Source organism: Hyposmocoma kahamanoa, unplaced genomic scaffold (assembly GCF_003589595.1).
Source record: "Hyposmocoma kahamanoa isolate Upper Pololo Valley unplaced genomic scaffold, ASM358959v1 192, whole genome shotgun sequence".
In the NCBI taxonomy this organism is placed as follows: domain Eukaryota; kingdom Metazoa; phylum Arthropoda; class Insecta; order Lepidoptera; family Cosmopterigidae; genus Hyposmocoma; species Hyposmocoma kahamanoa.
The window spans coordinates 5,768,904-5,791,452 of record NW_020653719.1 but is presented as its reverse complement, the minus strand read 5'-3'; the positions used below and the strand labels follow the sequence as shown (position 1 = coordinate 5,791,452).

The window sequence follows — 22,549 nt, the reverse complement described above, 5'->3', positions numbered from 1 at the left end:
ACAGTAAAATCACTATTTTGTTTTATCCAAGTATATGTTATCTTTCATTGATAGGTAGAGGTCATTGAACTCGACTTGTTACGACCCTGACAACTACACATCTCTTATACGCTCTGTAAATACAACAGTGTTGTTGAGTCCTGGTAAATATCAGAGATCATAAAGTGAACAGCTACTTAGCGTTACAAACAACTTGATATGAACTGTCGAGTTCTTAGGTTTTCGCAATTGTTACACATAGGGAATGAAACTATTTTTCCGGATTAAATCGCGTATATTTGTTTTGTCAAGCAAACCGACGTTTCGGGCCCTTCGCAGGTCCCATGGTCACAGTTGACTGAGGTGGTACAGTCGTCAACCAGTTATGTCTAATATTAATGCAAAGCACCTTATTTTTTCAGTATAGTTACAAAAAATATTAATTAAATACCTTATTTTTAATTTTATAAAGAAAACATTCCAATTATGTTACATTACGTTTTACAAATTATTTTCTTGAATGAATTTTTATTAAGTTCAATTTATTAATAATTAATAATAGAAATTAGAAGAAATTAAAACATATTAATTAGTACTGCAATCTTATGTCTGTTTGGGAATTTTCATCAGAGGAGCAGCAGGAGTTATATATATATATATACTTCATATATTATATATGAACTGTTCCATTATTGTTTTAAACAATACAATAGACACGAATTCCATGTTTGCAGTTGGCAAAGAAGGAGAAACGAGAGGCCACTATAACAACTGGCACTGGCGAGGTGGAGAGCGAGGCACTCGCCGAGAGCGGTGTGGATGAAGACCCTGCTCCCGCTACCAAACCGCACGTGGAGTTCAGTCCACCGATCGTCGTAGATGTGCCCGACACCCCGCCTAACGTCAAGGTAGGATTATATTTTTTTGCATATTACCCATGAACACACGGTCATTATCAAGAAGCTATTTTACAACCAAAGTCAAAGCTAATTCATGTTTAACCTGTTTGATTTTGGCATTCTAGAAAACTGGAACTTGTTATAGCAGTTTTGAGAAATTATATTCTTTATTTGTCGGCAACAGATAATATTTCTTACTACATTTTGCCCCAGAATGATACTTTTTTATTTTTATGAGATAGTTTACTTATGTTATAAAATATCAGATTTATATTTTTGGTTTAGAGGTGAGTTATTTTCTGGTTTAAGATTTAACGTTCTTTCAAAAGTAACATAACAAATTAAATAACAAATGTCCTTGTATGAACAAGTCTGTATGCCCCGACATCGTATTACTTAGTCTGACTCATCAATGCAACGACAATTGGAAGATATGTATGCCCATTACCAATGGATGCCAACAGGCCCGGCGGCAGAATTATTAGCTCAATACACAAGAGCCCTTCAAATTCCATAATTTATACATCTCAATCATTTAACTTTTCTTTAAATAAAATATTTGTTTGTATTATGGAGCCTCAGAAGTTCAGGGCCCTATACTTAAATAGCTGTATTCTTGTTGCGCTTCCAGAGTTGTCGGATCTGTATGTCCATGTTAATTGGTTTTCACCTTGACAATGTCGTAAACCAATGAAGTACGACCTCTATCGTGTACACCGCGTGATACACCACACGCTCTTATTGTTGCCCTATCATATGTTGTTGCAAGCTCCAATGACTGACGATAACAACCCGTTTAGCTCATGGAGGTAATCTCGATCTCTGATGTTTCAAATAAAAAAAAGTATTGTAAATGTTATTTACAAAGAGCAACCCCTAGAGTTTCTTGCTCATTCTTCTCAGGGTAATCTGCCTTACGAATGAGTGGTAGAGTTTAACCATTGTGACGATTTCAAGTGTAATAATGCTTACCTATGAAATAAAGATTATTTTGAATTTGAACTTTCTAAATGTTATATAACTTTATGTAATGAAAATTTGTGTTTAATTTTATTTATCGAAGTTCATGTACCCATTATACTTATGTATGTATGTATTACGAACAGATTGAATGAACGTGCAAAAATAACGAAGAGTTTTTATGTACATACGTAGTAGTTGGTGTAATTACACCATAAAAAATATAGGTACGTCTTTCGCGTCATATCGCTTTTACGTCCAAAACATTTTTGGTTGTTTTACCTATTTATACTTGAATATTATACTTTTCTGCATTCGCCAATCACGCTTGCATTACAGAGACTCTAAAATCATCAATTATGTAGCAGAGAAGCTAATTTTATTATAACGTATTTTGTGATTTTATAAAACTGTTTTTGAGTTGGGGGAATTATATATTTATGTTACGTGAAGGTATCGAGATTCGTAATTGAATAACAGTCGCCTATTATATATTTATTTATTATTGGAAAACTTCCACTGCTACTGCATAATAGCATGTTTCCTTTTATTTTTATGGACGTTCAATTTAATGCACACATTATTACTGGTATGGGAAAAGGTATACAAGAAACAAAAATATTATTAATGATATAATTGGTCATGCATGATTACATTGAAATCTTTCCATTGCATTGTTTCGAAATATTACATTATTTTCTTTACTTATATAAAAGTTTAATTGAATAAATATATCAGATTAATATTTAAAATTCGTTGTAATTTATAATATTCCACAATATCTATATGTAATTTAAGTAAAAAGTTCTGGTGGTGTTAATTTGTTTTTCTCCTAATATATTACAAATTGGTTGATACTGTCTTCTGTAGTTTTTAATTCTTGTTATATAAATGACGCTGGGGGCTACTATTATACCGCCATGAGCAAATATATAACTTTCTAGATAACGTTGTAATGGGAGCCCTGAGTTTTCGCTTATACTTCGGGGTCGACAGTGGGCACATCGTGTTTTGACTGGTACTACGGTCCGCCTACAACATGAAATAAAGTGTCAGTAAGGTTATGGTTAGTACACAAGGCATCTCTCTGCAGATCCGCAAACGCGGCAAGGATCCTAAAGTAAAGCCGATACTGTTAAACAAAGAGGATCCGAGCTGCGTAAGCGATCCAAGCGCGGTCTCCACGCCCGAGAATGTTATCTCCAACCACTTTGAGGAGATGCACCCGAAGGACGAGTTCGAGTTGCAACATTCCACCCTCGCAGCCGAAAAAGTGAGTCGCGGCGCTCGTTCCTGGTCTACAAAATTAGTTGTTGACCTAATTTTTCTAAATTATCAAAACACAACTAATTCCAAATGAGGTTTAAAATATACTAAACAATAGTATTGTATTGAGCGGAAAAATCTAGTATAATGTTATGTATTCTGAAACCTAACGTCTTTTTTCGTAAACCACGTCTGCAATTATAAGTATTATTTGAGAATATTTTTTTTTGTGGTTTATAGATAAGGGTCAGCAATTAACTTTCAAGACTAATAGAAGGCGAGTGTAATTTTTCCATAGCACAAATTGACATACATAAAATTGTACTATTAAACAATTAAAACGTAAAGTGAAAGTCACACTCGTCTTAGGTGCCGTGCAAACTTAGCTAACACAGATTACTAAATGTTATAACTTACGTGGCAAAAATTCATGTGTTCATCGTAAATGTCCCATTAGATTTGCAATCTTCAACTAGATATTCAAGATATTTCATTTAGATAACGCGGAGTTTTTATTACTATGCCACAGACTTGCCTTTTCAGCGACATTTTTATCATAAATCGTTAGTGTAGTAAACCCCAAAGGCTCTCGTAACCTTTTTTATTGGTCCCTTGATTTGGTTGCCGTAGACATTTTTACTTCGCAAATTTATTATATGGGATGATTTATGATGAACTTAGAATTGCACCCACACAATGTCACAAATTAGCACCCATATACTTATGTCAATTTGTCTTGTATGTTTTATTGTTTGGTGTTGGTCTAATATTGTTTGACAGAGTTTACTTCTTTTATGCGGTTACATTTGCCTTGTATTGTAATTGGGTAGGTAGTGTTGGGTAGGTAGTGTTGTGTAGGTGGCAGTATATTTTTTTTTACGTTGTTATGTTATATTTACATGTATATGTTCCTTCCGTAATCATTAAATTATTTACTGTCATGAAATCATGCATGAATATCATTATTACCGCCAAGTTCTACTTCACTTTCTAAAATCATTCTCAATCTCAAGTCTACTGTTGAACTTAAAGCATGTTTTTTTTATCTGAAGTAATGGATGAGCATGCATTGTGACCATAAAACAATTATGTTGGTCAATGTCTTGTTACATTTTTTATATTTACCTCAGACAGTGATAACCTGAATGAATTAAAAAATTATCTTTTGGTGTTGATAACCTTAATTTCAATAATAGTGTAATGTAAAGAAATGTTTACAATTAGGCAACGGAAAAAAAGGAAGAAATTATTGAGAAGAAAGATGCTAAAGCTGTGAAGCAACCTAAGGGCGGTAAGGCTGCAGCTAAGCCTGCGGAAGCTGCCAAGGAGGAGGTACCTCGCGAACGACACAACAGCGGCGAGGCTCCAAAGGAGCAACGTAAAGGTATTTTTATATATATTTTTAATTTTATAATATCAAGTGACGCCTGTCCATAACGGTTGCAGTGGCACTCAGAGCTTTAAATCGCAAAGATCTGAGGGGCATTGCCACTCCGCCCGTCACCCTGAGACATAAGTTGACAATTCCCATGTGCCTGTAATTTCACCAGCACCCTTACCCTTCAAAACCGGAACACAGTAATGGTGACATTACTGCTTGGAGGCAGAAATTTTTTACTTTTACTAGAATATTTCTAGAATCCTTCACAAACTCTAATGGTTTATGCAGAAAAGGATTTAACAATCAGTTTTTGAAAGTAAGATTGTATTTTTCTAGCCGTTTTATTTCTTCTTTCTATAGATGACTAATTTATTTACTGTACAATATTATTTCACAGCTAAAAAAATAGAAAAGAAGCCATCTAACGAAGATGCTGTGGACGCCCCGCGTGAGGAGATAGTACCTCCACTGAACGCACCGCAGCCAAGCGAGCTGACGACTGAAAAGCTTCTTAAGCAGGTGGCTTCCGCGACCAGTGCTAATACTGCTTCGCCACCTGGTGGAAAGAACAAGAAGAAAAAGCCAGAACCAAATGTGCTTTCTCTTATGGGCGAGTATATATTTTTTTGTCTTTCTAGGTTGTTAGGTTTTCGCGATTGTTACACATAGGAAATGATACTATTTTTCCGGATATAAATCGCGTATTTTGTTTTCAAACAAACCAACGTTTCGGGCCCTTTTCAGGTCCCAAAAAACCAATATACGCGATTTAAATCCGGAAAAATAGTTTAATTTCCTAATATCTTTTATTTTAAAAAATGTGTCAAGTATTCTAGAGATTGATAATACTAAGAGTGGTTTCACGCGGCGACTGCATCGATACAGTCGCTTATGTTGAATAAACTGCCTCCTTGGCCGAACGGTTACCATGCCGGACTGCCACACAGAGGTCCCAGGTTCGATTCCCGGGCCGGGAGAAATATTTGTATGGCCTACATTTATTTATCTCGTGAGTTTTAGTGTAATTTGTGGTTGTCTTTGTGTGGGTTTCCCTAGTGCGGGGCTATGTTGAGTGTGTACGTTACTTATATACAAGAATACGTTAATTATATACAAGAAGTCTCTATACGCGTCTGCATCGCGTTTGTATTGGGTTTGTATCGCGTTTACATCGCGTTTGCATTGCGTTTGCATCGCGTTTGCATTGCGTTTGCATCGCTGCTAAAAATCGCCGTTTGTAACCGCTCTAAAATATTGCAGCCGGTGAAGGCGCCACTGGAGGTGTGAATGTGGGTGAATTAGTGCGTCTGGTACGCGAGGCGCCGCTGTCACGGACCGAGATACAAATTCTCACCGACGCGTTACTTAACCGCCACCACGACCCACTGCCGCAGCACTCCGAGTGGACTGAGGTGTGTACCAAGCGTTTAGAAAAATTTTGAAACTAGATTTTTCTCATAAATACCGAGCGACATTCTATGCTCTATACACAGGGTCCCAACGATCCTATGCAGAAATTGAAGAAGCAACTCGCTGACAAGGAGAAGGCCCTTGCTGACGAAATAGAAGCATCTCAAGCTTTGCACGCTAAGCTGAAGGAACTTAGGTATGTTTAATGTCCTGTGTAATTTTGATTTCATACAATAATTCAATCGTTGTCTTTTGTACTAACACAGTGATGTCGTAATAAATATAAATAAATATTTTTGATTTTTTATGCAAAAATAATTTGCCTGAAAAAGTTTGGCCTTAGTTTTATTGTTTTTTATATTGAGTATATTTAAGTAGCAAAAAAGGGACTGAACACGTGAATGCAAAAACTTTTGTATGGAAACAGGATTGCAACATACTAACTTGAAAAGTTTTTTGTAAGTCGATATCTACTAATGTCGCACATTTATTGTCTTGAAAATTTCGTTACATGTATGTCATTCGCGCGGAAGAAAATTTGATACAAAATGAAATCTTGATAATGATTAATCGTACTTTATAATTTTTAAAACAAATAACAAATTTTGAACTTAATATAATTTACACTTTACCCTGTTCACATATCGTTGAAACTTCAATACCTATTATTGCAAGTTTTGATTTTATTGAAATTTAATTATTTTTTTAGAAGCGGCCATATATCTTCGTCATTTATGTTGTATTAGTTTCGTTTCTTGTAACAAAAAATATTACGATAATAAGAAAATTAATAATTTATTAAAATTAAATAAAATAAGACTTAACGATGATACGAAACACCATCATAGATATATTACAAGTACGACTATCGTTTTTGCATGCCAAAAGTCAAGGCGTTTTTCTACGATTTTCGACATTTTATTTATTTATTATCGGCGATTTTTGCGCAAGAATTAAAATCGTATACGAATGACATACATACATATATAACGCAATTTTTTAGATAAAATATAACGTAATTTTGGAGAATACTATGTTAGTTGTCATGTAATCTGTAATCTACCAAAAATTGTTCGCCCTGTATCAAATTGAAAACATTTAATTAACAGCTGTGTTGTACAATATTCAAAGTAGAAGTGTGTTCGTTCCAATATACAGGTGAAGTGCGACCTAAAATGGACGTTTTGACGTATTTCTGCCACACGGTAAATCGGTTTTTCGACGTTAAAAAATACTAATTCAAATTATTATTTTTTATTGATAGTTAAAACATAAGACACCGGTAGTGAACAATAGGGTTCAAAACACAATTGACTGTAATAAACTTCGCACATAAAAAAATAAATCATAAGTTCCCCAAAATTTTATTTTTTTACGACGTTAAAATCTATTCTACGTAGATCTACGTTTTACGATCTATGAAAAATTTCGTTTCATTTAATTGTTATTGGAGATATTTCAATGAAATTTTCCCTCCCGCGCGATCCGTAATATATACTTAGGGGACTTTAAGCTTATTTTTCATCACACTTGCAGACATGCAGGCAAAGTCGATCGTAATGTCCAAAATTAGTCAAACGGGTTTTTTCATTACATTATCGCCCTATGGATATTTACGTCAAGACTAAGCAAAAAGTTTTCATGTTTGAAAAATCTGAACGTATATTTCGCATCAAGTTGAAGTATAAAAAACTAAACATTTGCAATTTTATTTCACTGAATTTATTTTGTGAATTCACATTCAGCAGTATTTTTAGAACTTAGAAATTATTTATTTTATATCTAATACAATGTGGCTGCATGCGTCTGTGCCTTTTATAACATTTTATTTCTAGTTGTGTCTAGTATTTTATACTACTCTGTCAAGAAAGTGCAGGAAAAAAATAATAATACACAAAATGTTAGTTATTCACCCAAATTTATTTTATCGCCTTTAAAGTATGCTCCTTCAGAAACGATACACTTACGCCAACGAAAAGTCTAATCATCAAAACATTTTTTAAACGCTTTTTCCGGAATTGAGTTCAGTTCTCGCCGCGAATTCTCCTTTATGTCTTCTACTGAATAAACACGTGTGCCACGAAGTGGTAATTTGAGTTTAGGAAAAAGAAAGAAGTCGGCTGGAGCCATATCTAGTGAATAAGGTGGTTGCTCGATGGTATTTGTTGAGTTTTTGGTCAAAAATTCGTTCACAATGATGGCCTTTTTCGTCGAATTTGCTCTCTTAAACGCCGCATAATGCGCAAATAATATTCTTTATTTACCATTTGACCTTCCAGCAAGAATTCCGAGTGCACAACACCGCGATAGTCAAAGAAAACGGTCAACATGACTTAGACTTTTGATCGACTTTGACGTGGTTTTTTCGGTTTCGGTTCAGTTGGAAGGCGCCACTCCGAAGCTTGTTGACTAACTTGCATGTCAAACTCGTAAACCCACGTCTTGTCACCAGTAACAATGCGTTTCATAAATTTGGGTCGGAATTGACTTGTTTTAGCTTGTCCTCAGCGACTTATGCGATTGAGTTTTTGGAGAAAATTCAGGTCTTTTGGGACTAGCCGAGCGGCAACATGTTTCATACCCAAGTGATTATTTAAAATGGTACGGATCAACTCGTGAGACACAGAAAGTTGAACGGCTGTCTCTCTCAAACTTGAATGCGGATTTTCAGTGACTATTTCCTTCACTTTTGCGATGTTAACTTCAGTTGATACACACTAGATATGATTTATCTAAAAACAGCACTTTAATTAAATAACAGACGCAACTCAAACTCCGCGCAAAAATGGAAAACAGTTGTGCCAATAAACAACAAACAATAACAAAAAAATTGAATTTGGAACCTTAAACAAATCCATTACCGCATTGACTTACGATACTTTTTTGACTGAATGTATAGGGAAGAATAGCTGGCAATCAGTTTAAAGAAAAAAAAAAAAAAAAAACCCATCATTTGCAAAATCCGTAAATGTGTTAAGCGAATTTATTCACACAAGAAATAAATTATCGTTGTATCTATTACCTCACAAATGTGATAAAAACATTGCATGTAGTACGGGCGGTAAAAACAACTAGCCTTCGGCTTCGAGCTTCTAACAAACTCTCGTTAGCAATTTCTTATTTACCGCCCTAATACACAATGTACTATTACAGTTAGAGAGTGTATTATATTTCTAAAAGTCAATTTTTTGAATATCGTGCAATGAATTTCTCCGCATCTATCTCACACGCTTCAAAGCCTACGCAACCACGATACCATTTCGCCTTAATAAAGTACGTGATAGTACTGTTTGCCAGTTAAAAATGTTAGTATAATGTAATAATCAGTACTGCCCTCCTTATCATAATAATATAACGTAATCGACATTTTTAGCGTGTTGTATAGTACAGTTAGTAACATATCTGGGATCAAAAAACGGAATTTACAACACCCCTATATCGAAAAATGGTTTTAATATCTTTCATTAGTTTGCTTATTCTTAAGCAAAATCAGGGTAATTGACATTTTTCACTCGTTTTACTAGCAAAAAGTACTTTAGGTGCCAATATCTCGAAAGTTACTGAAATGCAAATGCGTTAGATTGGTTTTATCTGAGGGAGGGCAGAATAGGTGTTACAAGTGTTGGGCGTATGTCCGCAGAGCGACCTTGAACGCCGAGCGTGGGCGCGCGGCGGCGGCGGCGCGTGCGGCGGAGCAGGCGGCGGCCGCGGCGCGCGCCGAGCTGCACACGCAGCAAGCGCGCATTCAGCGCTTGCTCGACGACAATCATGCGCTCGCGCAGGACAAGATGATGGTAATCGTCGTTAAGCTTATTTCTCCACAAAAAATTGACATTGAAATAAATGCAATTGAAATTGCAACAACAAATATTTCATACAAATAATATATATTTGACAACATCACATACTCTGGTCTGATTCCAAAGTAAGTAATTAAAGCACTATTTAATGGAAATCTGAAAAACGGCAGTACCATGAACACCCAGACCCAGGACAGTACAGAAAAGTTAGTTTTCAACATTGACCCGGCCGGGGGATCGAACTCGGGATCTCAGTGATGGCGAGACCATGAAAACCCATGTGCAAGTCGCTCGACCACGGAGGTCAATACATGTTCAGCTTTGCTCATAGTTGTAGAACTCCTTGTGAAAGAGTTCGTCCGGGGAAGTACCAACCAAGTTATAATGTGAGCATTACTGCGTTCCGGCTTTGAAGGGGACTTGTCGACTTATGTCTCAGGGTAACGGGTGCACTGTCAGTGCCCCTCAGATGTTTGCGATTTAAAGCTCTGAGTGGCTCTACAACTGCTATGGACAGGCGTGTCGCCTTATAACCAGGATAATTAAAAAAAATATTTACGATTGTGTTTTATAACTAAGTTAAAATTGGGAGCATTACACTCGAAGCAGTTAAAATTGGGAGCATTACACTCGAAGTTGTTGACCATTACGTATACCTGGGGCAGACAGTCCAGTTAGGTAAGTCCAACTTTGAGAAAGAGATCTCCCGTCGAATCCAGCTCGGATGGGCAGCGTTCGGGAAACTCCAAAAAATCTTTGCGTCCAAATTACCTCAATGTCTCAAGACGAAAGTCTTTGACCAGTGTGTGTTGCCAGTGATCACATATGGATCAGAAACGTGGTCCCTCACTATAGGCCTCATAAGAAGGCTCAAGGTCACTCAGCGGGCAATGGAGAGAGCGATGCTCGGTATATCCCTGCGTGATAGAATCAGAAATGAGGAAATCCGTAGGAGAACTAAGGTAACCGACATAGCTCGAAGAATTGCTCAGCTGAAGTGGCAGTGGGCGGGGCACATAGCTAGGAGAACCGATGGCCGTTGGGGCGGAAAGGTTCTTCAATGGCGACCGCGCACCGGACGACGCTCAGTGGGTAGGCCCCCCACCAGGTGGACCGACGATCTGGTGGAGGTCGCGGGAAGCCGATGGATGCGGGCAGCGCAGGACCGATCGTCGTGGAGATCGTTGGGGGAGGCCTATGCCCAGCAGTGGGCGTCGTATGGCTGAATGATGATTATAACTAAGATTAATTTGTTTCAGCTTCAATCTAAACTTGCCGCGGAGGGAGAAGCGCAGTCTCAGAGAGTGCAAATGGAAATGCATATTCAAAGACTGTCTGAGGTGAGTCGCTAAAAAAAATGACGTCAAAGACAAGGTTGCGTTATGAGATACACCAACCAAGTCGGTCATGAATTTCATAAGTCTGCAGACCAATATTTGTTGACAGAGTGAAGCAACACTGGTATCGCAGCTAGGGGCGTTGCAAGCCGAAATACAGGCACGAGTATTGGAGGCAGGACAAGCGCGCTGCGAAGCTAGCGCTGCTAGAGACAGCGTAATCCTCGCGCAGCAACACGCCGCAGAACTCATGCAGCAGCTGCAGGTGAGTTTTCTGATATGGTCTCATCGAATATGTAACCAGAAATAGAGACGAAATGTCATTTAATTTCTTTGAAAACTATTCTGCCGAATCATTGCGGTGACAACTACGCTCCGATTGATCATTACGGTGACAACTGCGCTCCGATCGAATTCGAAACAATTGACGGGTGTCGTCCATTGTTTTACTTCAAATCGACCAGTTTCACTTGTGCCTTGCTATAATGGACGAAGATTGGAAAATTATTTAATTAATATTTAATTACCGATGAAATGTGATACCGTTTATTTTGTTATTAGACGTTTTGCAGTTTTTCCCACACCACCGAATGGAACAGCCTCCCATAGTTAGTAATGTTATCTTTATTACAATAAATACAGAATATTTTTGGAATATACGGAGACGTATACACAGGTCGCCACCAACTGAGGTGTGTGTGATACTATTTCAGCTTTCTAATTTGTGATTTCAGTGCAAACGAGAGTTGATATTTAAAAGTGATATGAGGATCATTTGCTTGATGAGTTGGCAGGGATGAATAGCCCGTATTTCTCTATTTCTGGTTATATACTCGATGTATGGGCTTAACAATTTGGTATATAATTATGTTACTGCAAAAGCCCGTGTATTGGTTAATCTTAGGTTTTATCAGTAAATCTTAGGAGTTACTGACATCAGTTAAATGTAAGAATTTATAAAAGAGAGACGATGTTTTCGGGCTTTTACATTTTGGTACATGCTAGGTTTTACTATTGATGGCTGGTAACGTTAACGTAACGTTGGTTTTGGGAATAAAACAATGAGTACTTTTTAATACTTTATTTCAATTAACTATCAATCAAAGTCCTATTTTTATGTATCATATACCTATTTTTACAAATTATTTTCCTTTGCTATATTTATTTATAAATTTTTACTAACTAGTCTTTTCAGAACACCGTTAAAATACTTCTTGAACGAAAACAAACATATTTTACGTAGATCAAATCTTGATTGCGCCCCCTATTCAGTAGGTTAGGTTAGTATATGAAAGAGTAGAAGCGATTTGTCCGTGTTCCCGAACTTGTTTTCAGGTTTACCCTTACCCTTTTTCAACATTTACCGTGCTTTTTATATTTACCAAGTGAACGGTGGTAAAAGTTCGAAATGAAATGAACGATGACCACTGAAATGTTCGGAGTTTTACCATTGAGAGTTGGTTTAACTCTTAGGTTTTACTGGAAAATCTTAGGATTTACTGAAGTTCATACATATACAGCCACAAGTTAAGCAATAAAGATTGCCACTATTAAACTGGAAAAGAGGTGTTCAATTTTTGCCTAAATTGCGTACCGAAGCACAACTTCTATCAAAAAAATTCTAAAATTGTAAAGAAAAGATCCATTAATTGAAATCTTTTCATTTTCAATAAAAATTACTGAAAAGTATAATTCTACAATTATAAAAATAAACCCCTTCGGTACAACAGGTAAACGATACTGCGTTCAACGAAACGTGCACTGTCGTGATTTGACAGTGTCCACTGTAGCTAATAATCGGGCTGTAGCAAAATACGTCAGAAACCAAATCGTTACGCAATTCGTCGACACTCGAGAGAATGTCCGTAAAGAATAGCCAAAATCAGTGATGAATATACCAAAAATACAAATAGCAATTCTTCAGAGACGCAAGACAAATGAAACAGAAACGGGCGGTTCTCTATGACGTGGACATGTCGACCTCGTCATGAAGTGACATAAAAATAGTGTTTAACAGCTGGGTACATAGTCTTTTAGCCAACTTTGTCAGATATTTCAAAAACATATAATAGTGGACTCGCAATGAATAAGTTAAAAAAGAATAAATGGATATTTTTAAGACCTGCTTAAGACGCTTTGACCAATTTTTTAAATAATCCCGATAGCTCAGATGCCTACCATTTGAAGCATACACATTGTCATTTATATGTCCGAACCATTGACTTACAAATAAATGGACGACGGGTCTAATACAAAAACCACGAAAAAAATGTCCCAAGTCAGCCTATTTAAACGTAGTGACATGTAAAAGATTATGAAAAAGCTAAAACGTTGCATTTAAATTGTAATGTCATTGCAGTACTGCCTAATTTTGCGTGCAACAATTGAAAGGTGCAAAAAAACACCATATTCAGCTTCTACTGGAAACTTACCAAAATGCCCCGTATGTAGCTTCTAGTGAAAACTACTTGAACCCAGTTTAATGGAGTAGCCTTTATTGTTTATAAATAAATTTTATACGTAAATGTTGAATTTTATACAATGCCATTTATTACGAGCTAGGGTGTCTGACTTTTTTTTTCTTGAGTTTCGAGAATTCTCGTACCCCGATTTCTCGTGTTATTCGAGATTTTTTTTAAAAACCGTAAAAAATCAGCTCAATCAACTATAAAACTAAATGTGAACTTTTCGAAAGTTGTTTTGGCCTGGGTGTTCTGAGTTATGCCCCGGAATAAATTCCATCGTTCTTGATCCCAGGTTCGATACCCAGTAGAACCAATTTGGGAAATGAACTTTTGTAAATTGGTTCTGCTCTGGGATTCTGTTGCTCTGATACTCATGGGGAGTATGTACAGAGAGTTCCCTAGTTTCAGACCAGGTGATTGTCTTAGAATACCAAGACCAGAACCATTTAGAAAAATTAATTTGTTAAATTGATCCTACCGGTATCGAACCCGGGAACTTCTCATCCAGTGCCCACAATGCAAACCGTTAGGCCATCAAGGTTGTATTATATGTATTATTATGCATTTTTTGTATGTGAAAGCTACAAATTGCTTAAACTTTAAAAAAAATCCTATTTAATTTTCACTGTCAGTCTGCTTCAATTACCTTTTTTGTTTCTTAAGTTGGTATATTTTGTCATTCATCCAACTTTTGATTTTTAATGCATTAATGCATTAAAAATCTTTTTGCAATTAATGCATTTTGGCGGTGTAAGATATTCTCTATTAATACTTGTCACTTTCTTCTTAAGTTCAATCTATGTTTCCTGGATAAATTCCTGTATTCTCTCCTTTCTATGCACAGTTCACTCATTGATGTAATCACATACCAAAGCTTTAATATTATGGTCTTTTATCAAGCTTGCATCAGCTCTGGTTTCCTTTCTTTTCTTACCATTTTCTTAACCTGTTCGTGCAAAGTATTGAAATTATGCTGCGCTCAAAAACGTCACCACTTTTCTATATGCCATAGTGCTTACATTGATGCAATATAATTATTACGGTTTATCACTGACGACAGTGGATTCCGTCCACAGTCGTAGTCGTACTGCTCATAGTTCTTGCAAATGTTTCTTGTGCATGAAAAAGTACGGCTATGGTGGTAGTAGGGTATTTGCCGTTGTGAGATAATTACAAAATTAAAATGCACGATATTGATTGCGCAAGAGAAACGCTTTCCAAAACAAACACTTAGGTACTAATTAGTAATAAAAATTATAATAACGCACACACTCAACATTGCCCCGCATTAGGGAAACCCTGTGTTGCGGATGCCATGGACACACATATAAACAACCACAAATTACACCCAAACTCACGAAAGAAATAATGTAGGCCATACACATATTTCTCCCGAAAAACCTAAAAAAATACTTTCGGGATTATGGAAATTCATGCAAACGTTATTTCGGGCAAATGTATTTTCGGTCTTCTGATTCATAACCCCGAGCTGTAGAAAGAGTACAACAATATTTGAAAGTATTACTAACATGTAGTAAAAAATATTTTAATAATAACATTAGCATCAAAGCGACTCTATGAAATGTTTGTTCTAAATATTTCAAACGCGTTGCGTTGTGTTTCAAACAATTGAAATTGACGTGATGGGTCTCGTTCAGTCTTTTACGCAAGCAATGAGTCGGAAAGAGACAGTAGCTATTTGATTATTTTGATTGCTTTTGTAATTTATATTTACGATTAATTTAAATATAAATTAAATACTATATATACTAGTGCATAAAATAACACTTTTAAATGATAACTATGGTAACACAATGTAGTACTTACTGAAAATATGATATACCATCCTGTTTTTTCACTTTAGTTGAGTAATTTTTACAAGGTTTTACTACACAATACGGCATCATTGACAAGCGCGCTGTCAGTTGAACAAACGAAGACTAAAACGTGATTGACGCTCTGTATACGATTTTAACACCCTGTAAGTTCGGACACTTTTTAGCGCGGACCCGACGTCCATTTATTTGTAAGTCAAAGGTCCGAACGATAATTTTGAGTGGTACAAGTGATTAATAAATTATTTTTTATTTTGTTATGAATTCACTGTAATTTTTTATTCAAAAATATGTGTGTGAGACTCTATCATTCTTCGTGGTAAAATATTTATCCACCACAGTAAAAAAAGATTTAAGCAATCCTTTCATTTTTTATTACTTAAAACAGAACAGCAATAGTTCTAAAGCTGGCAGTTTTTTTAGGTTGAAACTTTTTAAGAGCTATATGTTTCTAAAAATCTGGAATTATTTTGTTACATCAGGACGCGAATCACACATGCAACGAGCTGAAAAACCGTCTCCACGACTCAAGCCTAGCAGAACAACGGATGCAACAAGAACTACGGCAAGCACAAGAACAACTGAATGGCATATCCGAGCTGCAGGCTGAAGTGCAACGGCTAACGGCGCGTGCGCAGGCCGCTGAAACTCAGGTCGAGGCACTCAAGGAAGATATCGACAAACAGAAGCAAGAGGTAGGTTTCTACATAAGTGTTGTAATCATGGTTTATTATTTTTTCTCAAATGTTCGGAAATGTTCGCTTTTTTAAATTAGTTCTTTGGAACACACAGAGCCTTATTTTTGCCACACTACAAAGTTAAAAATAACTTCCTGACCTAATTCCTGAAATTTGTATGACTACCCATCTTTTCTTACCACTTTAAACTTTTAAATGTTGAACCATTGCGTGCGGTATCTAACTGACTAAAGAAAAATGCCGCCAAGCAGTAATGTGAGCATTACTACGTTCCAGTTTTCAGGGGTAAGGGTGCTGGTGAAATTACAAGCACTTGGGATTTGTTAACTTGTGTCTCAGGGTGACGGGCGCAGTGGCAGTGCCCCTCAGGTCTTTGAGATTTAATGCTCTGAGTAGCTTTGAAATTGTTATAGACAGACGTATCGCTTGCCACCAAGTACACGACTTGTTCATCCTGCCACTTGGTATGATAAAAATATAGACTATATCAAAGTAACGTATTTGACAGATGAACAAAGAATTGGGCAGGCTAGCTGACGAAGTGGCCATACGTGAGGCGGAGTTAGCAGAACTGAAGGCAATGAAACCAGCACAAAATGGACTCCCTACCAATGAACAACACAAGGTATAAAGGAATACTTACCATTCTTCCATCTGCTGATTTCTTTAGATTTAGGGCGCGTTCCCATTATGCCGTGACGACAGAGAGTCGTGCAGTTTGAAGTGTCGTGGCTTGTATATTTAATTGAAGTTGTTCACATAGACGATCGTTGACGACTTGTTTTTTCGCTATGACGTTTGACTGTCGTGACAATGGGAAGAGCTAGAGCTACAGTCGTCTGACGATAAATAAAACGTCGTGATAATAATGTGACCACAGATAATAGCAACTTCAAACGACAGAATGTCATGCAAACAACAATGGCTGCCGTGAACCGATAAATTGTCACGATCTAGTGGGAACAGCTAGACACGCCAGACATTCAACGATAAAATAAACATCCACGACACAGTCACGACAAATAGTCGTGATATGGGAACAGGCTAGACGCGACGGTCGCAGAAACTAATTTCTATTGATAACAATGACACAGATATTATAGAAATCTAGTACCGTCATCATTTGAGGTTTCAAAAATTCCTTTTTCACGGCTTATATGTAGTTTAAATCACTAATTATAATTTCCATTAGTTTGGTAGCTATTCTCGACTCTTTCGAAAATCAAAATATTTTTAACAGTTTTCCACATACTAAAGCTCTAGAAACATACTCGCCATGTCGCGGATTTTAATTGTTCAACTTACTTCGTAATGTGCATGTTTACTTTAAATGTAATAAATAAATAACTACTGATTTTATTTCAGTTTACATTACACGGGGCTATTTTCAATTACCTCCACATTCTTAACATTAAAATATTACTTTTCTATTGTTTTCTATTGTACATTTGAAATTATATACATGTCATCGGCTAAATTTGAAAACTTTTTAACGTTTATTTTATCGTTGAACGACTGTCGTGTCTAGCTGTTCCCACGAGATCGCGACAAAAATTTATCGGTTCACGGCAGTCGCCTTGTCGTGTACACGACAGAATTGTTTAAATCTACGATAATCTATTCTGTCGTCACATTTTTATCATGTCGTTTTATTTATCGTCTGACGTTTGTCGTTCTAGCTCTTCCCATTATCACGACAGTCTGTCGTCAAAAATCTCGTGGACAGTTAATCGTGTTTTACTATATATGAACTACTTCATTCAAATATACAAGTCACGACACTTTAAACTGCACAACTATCTCACGTTAAATTTATTAATAATTAAAATTAATGATTATGTTTAATGATGGTAATTCAAACCAATCTACATGAATTTTATCGATAGGCCACGGAGATAGCGAAGGTGGAAAGTGTGGTGGAGGCGCTTCGCAGCGAGTTGGCCTCCGAGGCGCGGAATTGCATTGAACAACGCGACCAGCTCAAGCAATTACAGGAGCAGCTCGTCCTTTTTCAGAAAAAGAACGACGTAAGGGTTGCACTTTTCTCTCCACCACTTTCTCTCAAACCGCAGACTGGTGATCTGAAACAGCGTCCAAATGATCGGTGCTTTCAAATGGACCATATTTGAACATTAAATAAAAATCACCTTTATGTCAATTGCGTTAGGATCTCCTTTAATTTAATGCAGATAAGTTTCGGTTAAAATGTACCTAAGTTCTTTAAGACAACTTTCTTATTTCATATCGGAGTTAAGGTAAAGAAAAGTTTATTACTGCTAAGGAGGATTGTTAATTATTTTTTTTGGTATTTGGAATGTCATTTTATTTGGTAGAAATTTCATCTTATTATCCCTGGTTCTATGAGTTATAATTGATTAACATTTTAGTTTTATAACTATTTTGATTAACATTTTGTTTCGATTACTAATAACTTTTTATTTCTTAACTAACTTTACCATCCCTGTAGGAGTTGCGAACTAAAAACTGGAAGGTAATGGAGGCGTTAAAGTCGACCGAAAAGGTTCTCCAATCGAGGGCAAGCGCGATGCCGGCCCAAGATATGCCCGTAAGTCCCTTTTGTACATACCGAATCAATGTCACTAACATTACGAGCGATGACACTCTTTGGCCGGCTTCGCTTTGTATCTGATATATTATATGCGCTTTAAACAACTACACACCAAGGATTATGCGTCAGCAAACCTACAATCCACTTAGAGATGAGATGAGAAAACTGTGTGATATAATAAAAAAATATCTTAGAACGTTATGATAAAGTATTGTTTATCGAAATTGAACATTCCATTAATATGTATCCAATAATATTTAGTGTGTGTGCTTTGAGAAATCTTTAGCGCAGTTTATAAGGTTATATATTATTTTATGAACATTAGAGATGTCCTTTTTATGGATGGCGAAAGGGATGATGTAGGTTCAATTAAAAGCCACGGTATATACCTTATCCGAATATATGCACAGTGAACAATAAATATGTTACGAGATACACTTAAATTTCCGAAATTAAATCTATTTCAACAAAATAATATCCTTTCTGTTGCCACTCTGAAATTTGACACCCCGAAAATTGCCAACAAAGAAATAAAAAAATGGCGGGAAAATAAGCCGTGAATTTAAAATCACGATTTAAGCAAATTTTTTGTTGCTAAAAGCATGGAAAACTATTTTCTTTTTGCCAAAAATAGAAAAATGGAAATAAAATTCAATAAAATAGGGATTTTGGGTGGTACAATCCGATATGGGCAAGTGGCATTCTGGAGTATTTACGATTTCCCGATATGGGTTCTTTGAACTAACTTTGAACGAACTAACCATTTGAAAATTATGCCATTTGAAAACAATATTTTTTTGCTCAAAACTCACTATTTTGTACTGCAGATATATAAGTTTTCTCATGAATATTTTGTCTGCAGGAGTCGATAGCGAAATCACAGGAAGCACATTACAACGAAGTGGCGAGTGTTTTACGAAACGTATTGCCATCAGCTGCGCCCAATTCGCCCACAGGCCACGAATGGTTGCAGACCTTCGCCGAGAACCTCAAGCGCGAATTAGAAAAACGGGACATGGAGAAAAAGCAGTTAGAAACACAAGTCCAAGGCAAAACTGTAACGAAACATGTGGAAAAGGCCGAAGGTGTACTGGATTCGAGGGTGAAGGAGCTTTCCGCGCAAAACGAACACTTACAAGGACTCGTCGATAAATACAAGACTATTATTGATGACACGGTGAGTTTTGCATTTTCTAATTTATTAACTTACTTCGTAAAACGCTTAACTCTTTTTTGTCAATGTCTGGAGGAAGTATTGATGAAAGATAAACATAATAAGGGTTATAGTCACATTAACTGCATTCCGACAGCATCGCAACTGCAATGCGACTGCTAGCTCGTGAAGTTTAGTACGATAAAGATGTGAAACTGTTGCTTCACCAACAAAAACTGTAATATTTATATACTTATAACAGCTTTTGCCACGGGACGAACAAGTCGTGCGCCTGATGGTAAGCTACACGCTTATCTATAATAGTTGCAGTGCCACTCAGTGCTTTAAATCGCAAAGATCTGAGGGGCACTGCCACTGCGCCTGTCGCCCTGAGACAAGTTGACAAGTCCCATGTGCCTGTAATTTCACCAGCATCCTTACCCTTCAAAATCGGTACACAGTAATGCTGACATTATTGCTTGGCGACAGAAATAGGTATTACCCTGGATGAACCCTTTCACAACGAGCTCTACTGTTACTATTTCTGAAGACGACGTATTTAATTTTTTACTTATTTTTTATATAAGAACTATAAAAATAAATGTTAATTTCAACAATATTACAATACTAGAATGTTGTTGTTTGGCATAGGAGGGTGTGCTGAGCCGGCTACAACACAACGTGACGACGGAGGAACAGCGGTGGGCCGAGCTGCTGGCCGACAAGCAACGCGAGCTCGACGAACTGCGCCTGAAGACTCTGCAACAGGTTTGACAGATGTTGCACATACATAAAAGCAAATAAGATTGAATATTGGGTTATTGATTAAGTTAAAAACTATTCTGCATGTCGTCGCCTTACTTTCTCAAACTAGTATCTTAAAGCACAAACTTACTAAAATGCAATTTATATACAAATTTTGCAGGGTGATTTCACATCACATTTCCTTCATATTACACATTGGCTTTACCTAGTCTTAAATGATAAAGCATCTAAATTAACCCTTGACAAGCAATTGAATAATCACTCTTTTTAAGATACGATTTTGATAAAGTAGTGCATCGATATGTAAAATCGTTTCTTAAACCCGATTCTTATTAAAGAGTTTAATAAGAAACGGGATCAACGAATGCATCTCATTCTTGTCCACATTCCCATGATATTATGATATCGTATTGTCTTTAATTGCGCTAATTTAAACTTTCCGAATATTCCGATGTAAATGAAAATGGACAACAAAGATTTTTTAAAGGTTTTGTTTGAAAACTATATTTTTACTTAGGAACCTCTGGCATTCGCATTCGCCTGCATAGAAAAATCATTGCCAACAATCGTAGAGGAGGTAGACTTACTTATTCACACTATGTGTACTTTGTAAATTTTTGTCTACTCTAAATTCTTTACTTTACCAGCTTGTAAATGTTCCGTTTATTTGTACAATCAGTGTAAACTATCGGTTTTTTCCGGTTTATGAAATATTGGTTTTTCATATTGTTGTGTTTCGATTGTTATTTGTTGGTGAAGGTATGATGTGAACTACCATATTTATACGCTGTCTCAATATTATCATACAGTGACACCTGATGCTATGATTCTAGCATGTAACACTCGTTTGCATGGAGTCGCTAATAACATCACAAACTGCCGTGCGTCGCGTTGTCGTAATGCCTTGCATTGTTTTTTAACCGACATCAAAAAAGGAGTTTCTCAATTCTAATGTATGTTTTATTGTGTGTATGTTGCGCGATTACTCCGACATTTGTGAACAGATTTTGATGATACTTGCTTGTTGGAAAGGGTGTACCTCAGTAGCGATCCAATTCAAATTTGAAGAAAATATTCCTCCTCTAAGGGTGGTATTAGGTGTACATTGGGGGATGAATCCGGTCTATTGCATGTCACCCACTTTCCGTTAACCGATTTGAATAAAACTTCGCACATAAATGTAATTCTAATGAAATACAATGACAATGATGATAGAAATGGCACAGCAGCTACCTTGTGTTTGGGCTTATATGATTAGTTTTGACGAGGACTTCCATATGCGCTTCAATTATCGTTGAGGTGACCGCGGTAACAAACACACCGAAAGGGTTAAACAAACTTTTAAGTTTTTTTTATACTATGTGTTGATTTGCATTCTCGCCATATTTACAGAGGTCATTCTATATCCGAAACTGAACCCAAATCACTAAAAAAATAAATTGAAAAAAAAAAAAAAAAATTAATTGCGATAAACAAATTTGATCTAAAGGTCATATTTGACTTGCACGGCACTTGCAAACATTTTGAACAATAACCTTAAATGCGTAGAAAAAAAACGCATTTTTGATCTATTTGGAGGTGGGGTGTGGGTAGCGACGGCGAGGAGTCTTATCCAGCGCGCGATTGGTAGATCAGTCGACGTTGCTTCCCGTACTGCGTCTACGTCACGCTGACATCCTGCATACATTTTATTCTAGTCTGTCACGAAATGCCACGTGATTTGGTATGTAAACAAGAGTTAGTAGTGCAAAAAAGAACCGCTACCAGGTTCTCTAGAACCTGCATAGTAATCCATCAAATACATGTGCGTGTTTATTCCTATGGCATGATGTGAAACGTTTTGTGTTGAAGTTTCTGCTTTCAAAGTGTGGAGTCTAATGTTGAAACGAAACACACGTGCGAATCTCTGTGCTAGCTCCACTAGGTACTTCTAGTAATACTTTCATGTAACCTAAAGTTGGTATGTACCAAATCTAAGTCACAAAAACTTTTTTAGTCAACTTTTCTAATTAATGTAAATAAACAGTACATT

General features: G+C 36.5%; 1 protein-coding gene across 4 annotated transcripts in view; it reads left to right on the top strand.

Moving 5' to 3' along the window:
• Positions 1 to 22,549, top strand: part of LOC113226530 (ribosome-binding protein 1) — a 28,409-nt gene that overhangs the window by 2,835 nt on the left and 3,025 nt on the right. For 2 of the 4 annotated variants that reach the window (XM_026459178.1, XM_026459179.1), the window contains exons 3-17: positions 714 to 887; positions 2,932 to 3,111; positions 4,329 to 4,488; positions 4,883 to 5,095; positions 5,746 to 5,897; positions 5,979 to 6,091; positions 9,536 to 9,689; positions 10,955 to 11,035; positions 11,142 to 11,297; positions 15,815 to 16,027; positions 16,539 to 16,655; positions 17,917 to 18,057; positions 18,498 to 18,596; positions 19,462 to 19,776; positions 20,404 to 20,520. In XM_026459178.1, coding sequence (XP_026314963.1) covers positions 714 to 887; positions 2,932 to 3,111; positions 4,329 to 4,488; positions 4,883 to 5,095; positions 5,746 to 5,897; positions 5,979 to 6,091; positions 9,536 to 9,689; positions 10,955 to 11,035; positions 11,142 to 11,297; positions 15,815 to 16,027; positions 16,539 to 16,655; positions 17,917 to 18,057; positions 18,498 to 18,596; positions 19,462 to 19,776; positions 20,404 to 20,520 — 2,385 coding nt within the window. The remainder of the gene's footprint in view (positions 1 to 713; positions 888 to 2,931; positions 3,112 to 4,328; positions 4,489 to 4,882; positions 5,096 to 5,745; positions 5,898 to 5,978; positions 6,092 to 9,535; positions 9,690 to 10,954; positions 11,036 to 11,141; positions 11,298 to 15,814; positions 16,028 to 16,538; positions 16,656 to 17,916; positions 18,058 to 18,497; positions 18,597 to 19,461; positions 19,777 to 20,403; positions 20,521 to 22,549) is intronic. The other 2 variants (XM_026459181.1, XM_026459180.1) reach the window with 2 other exon arrangements.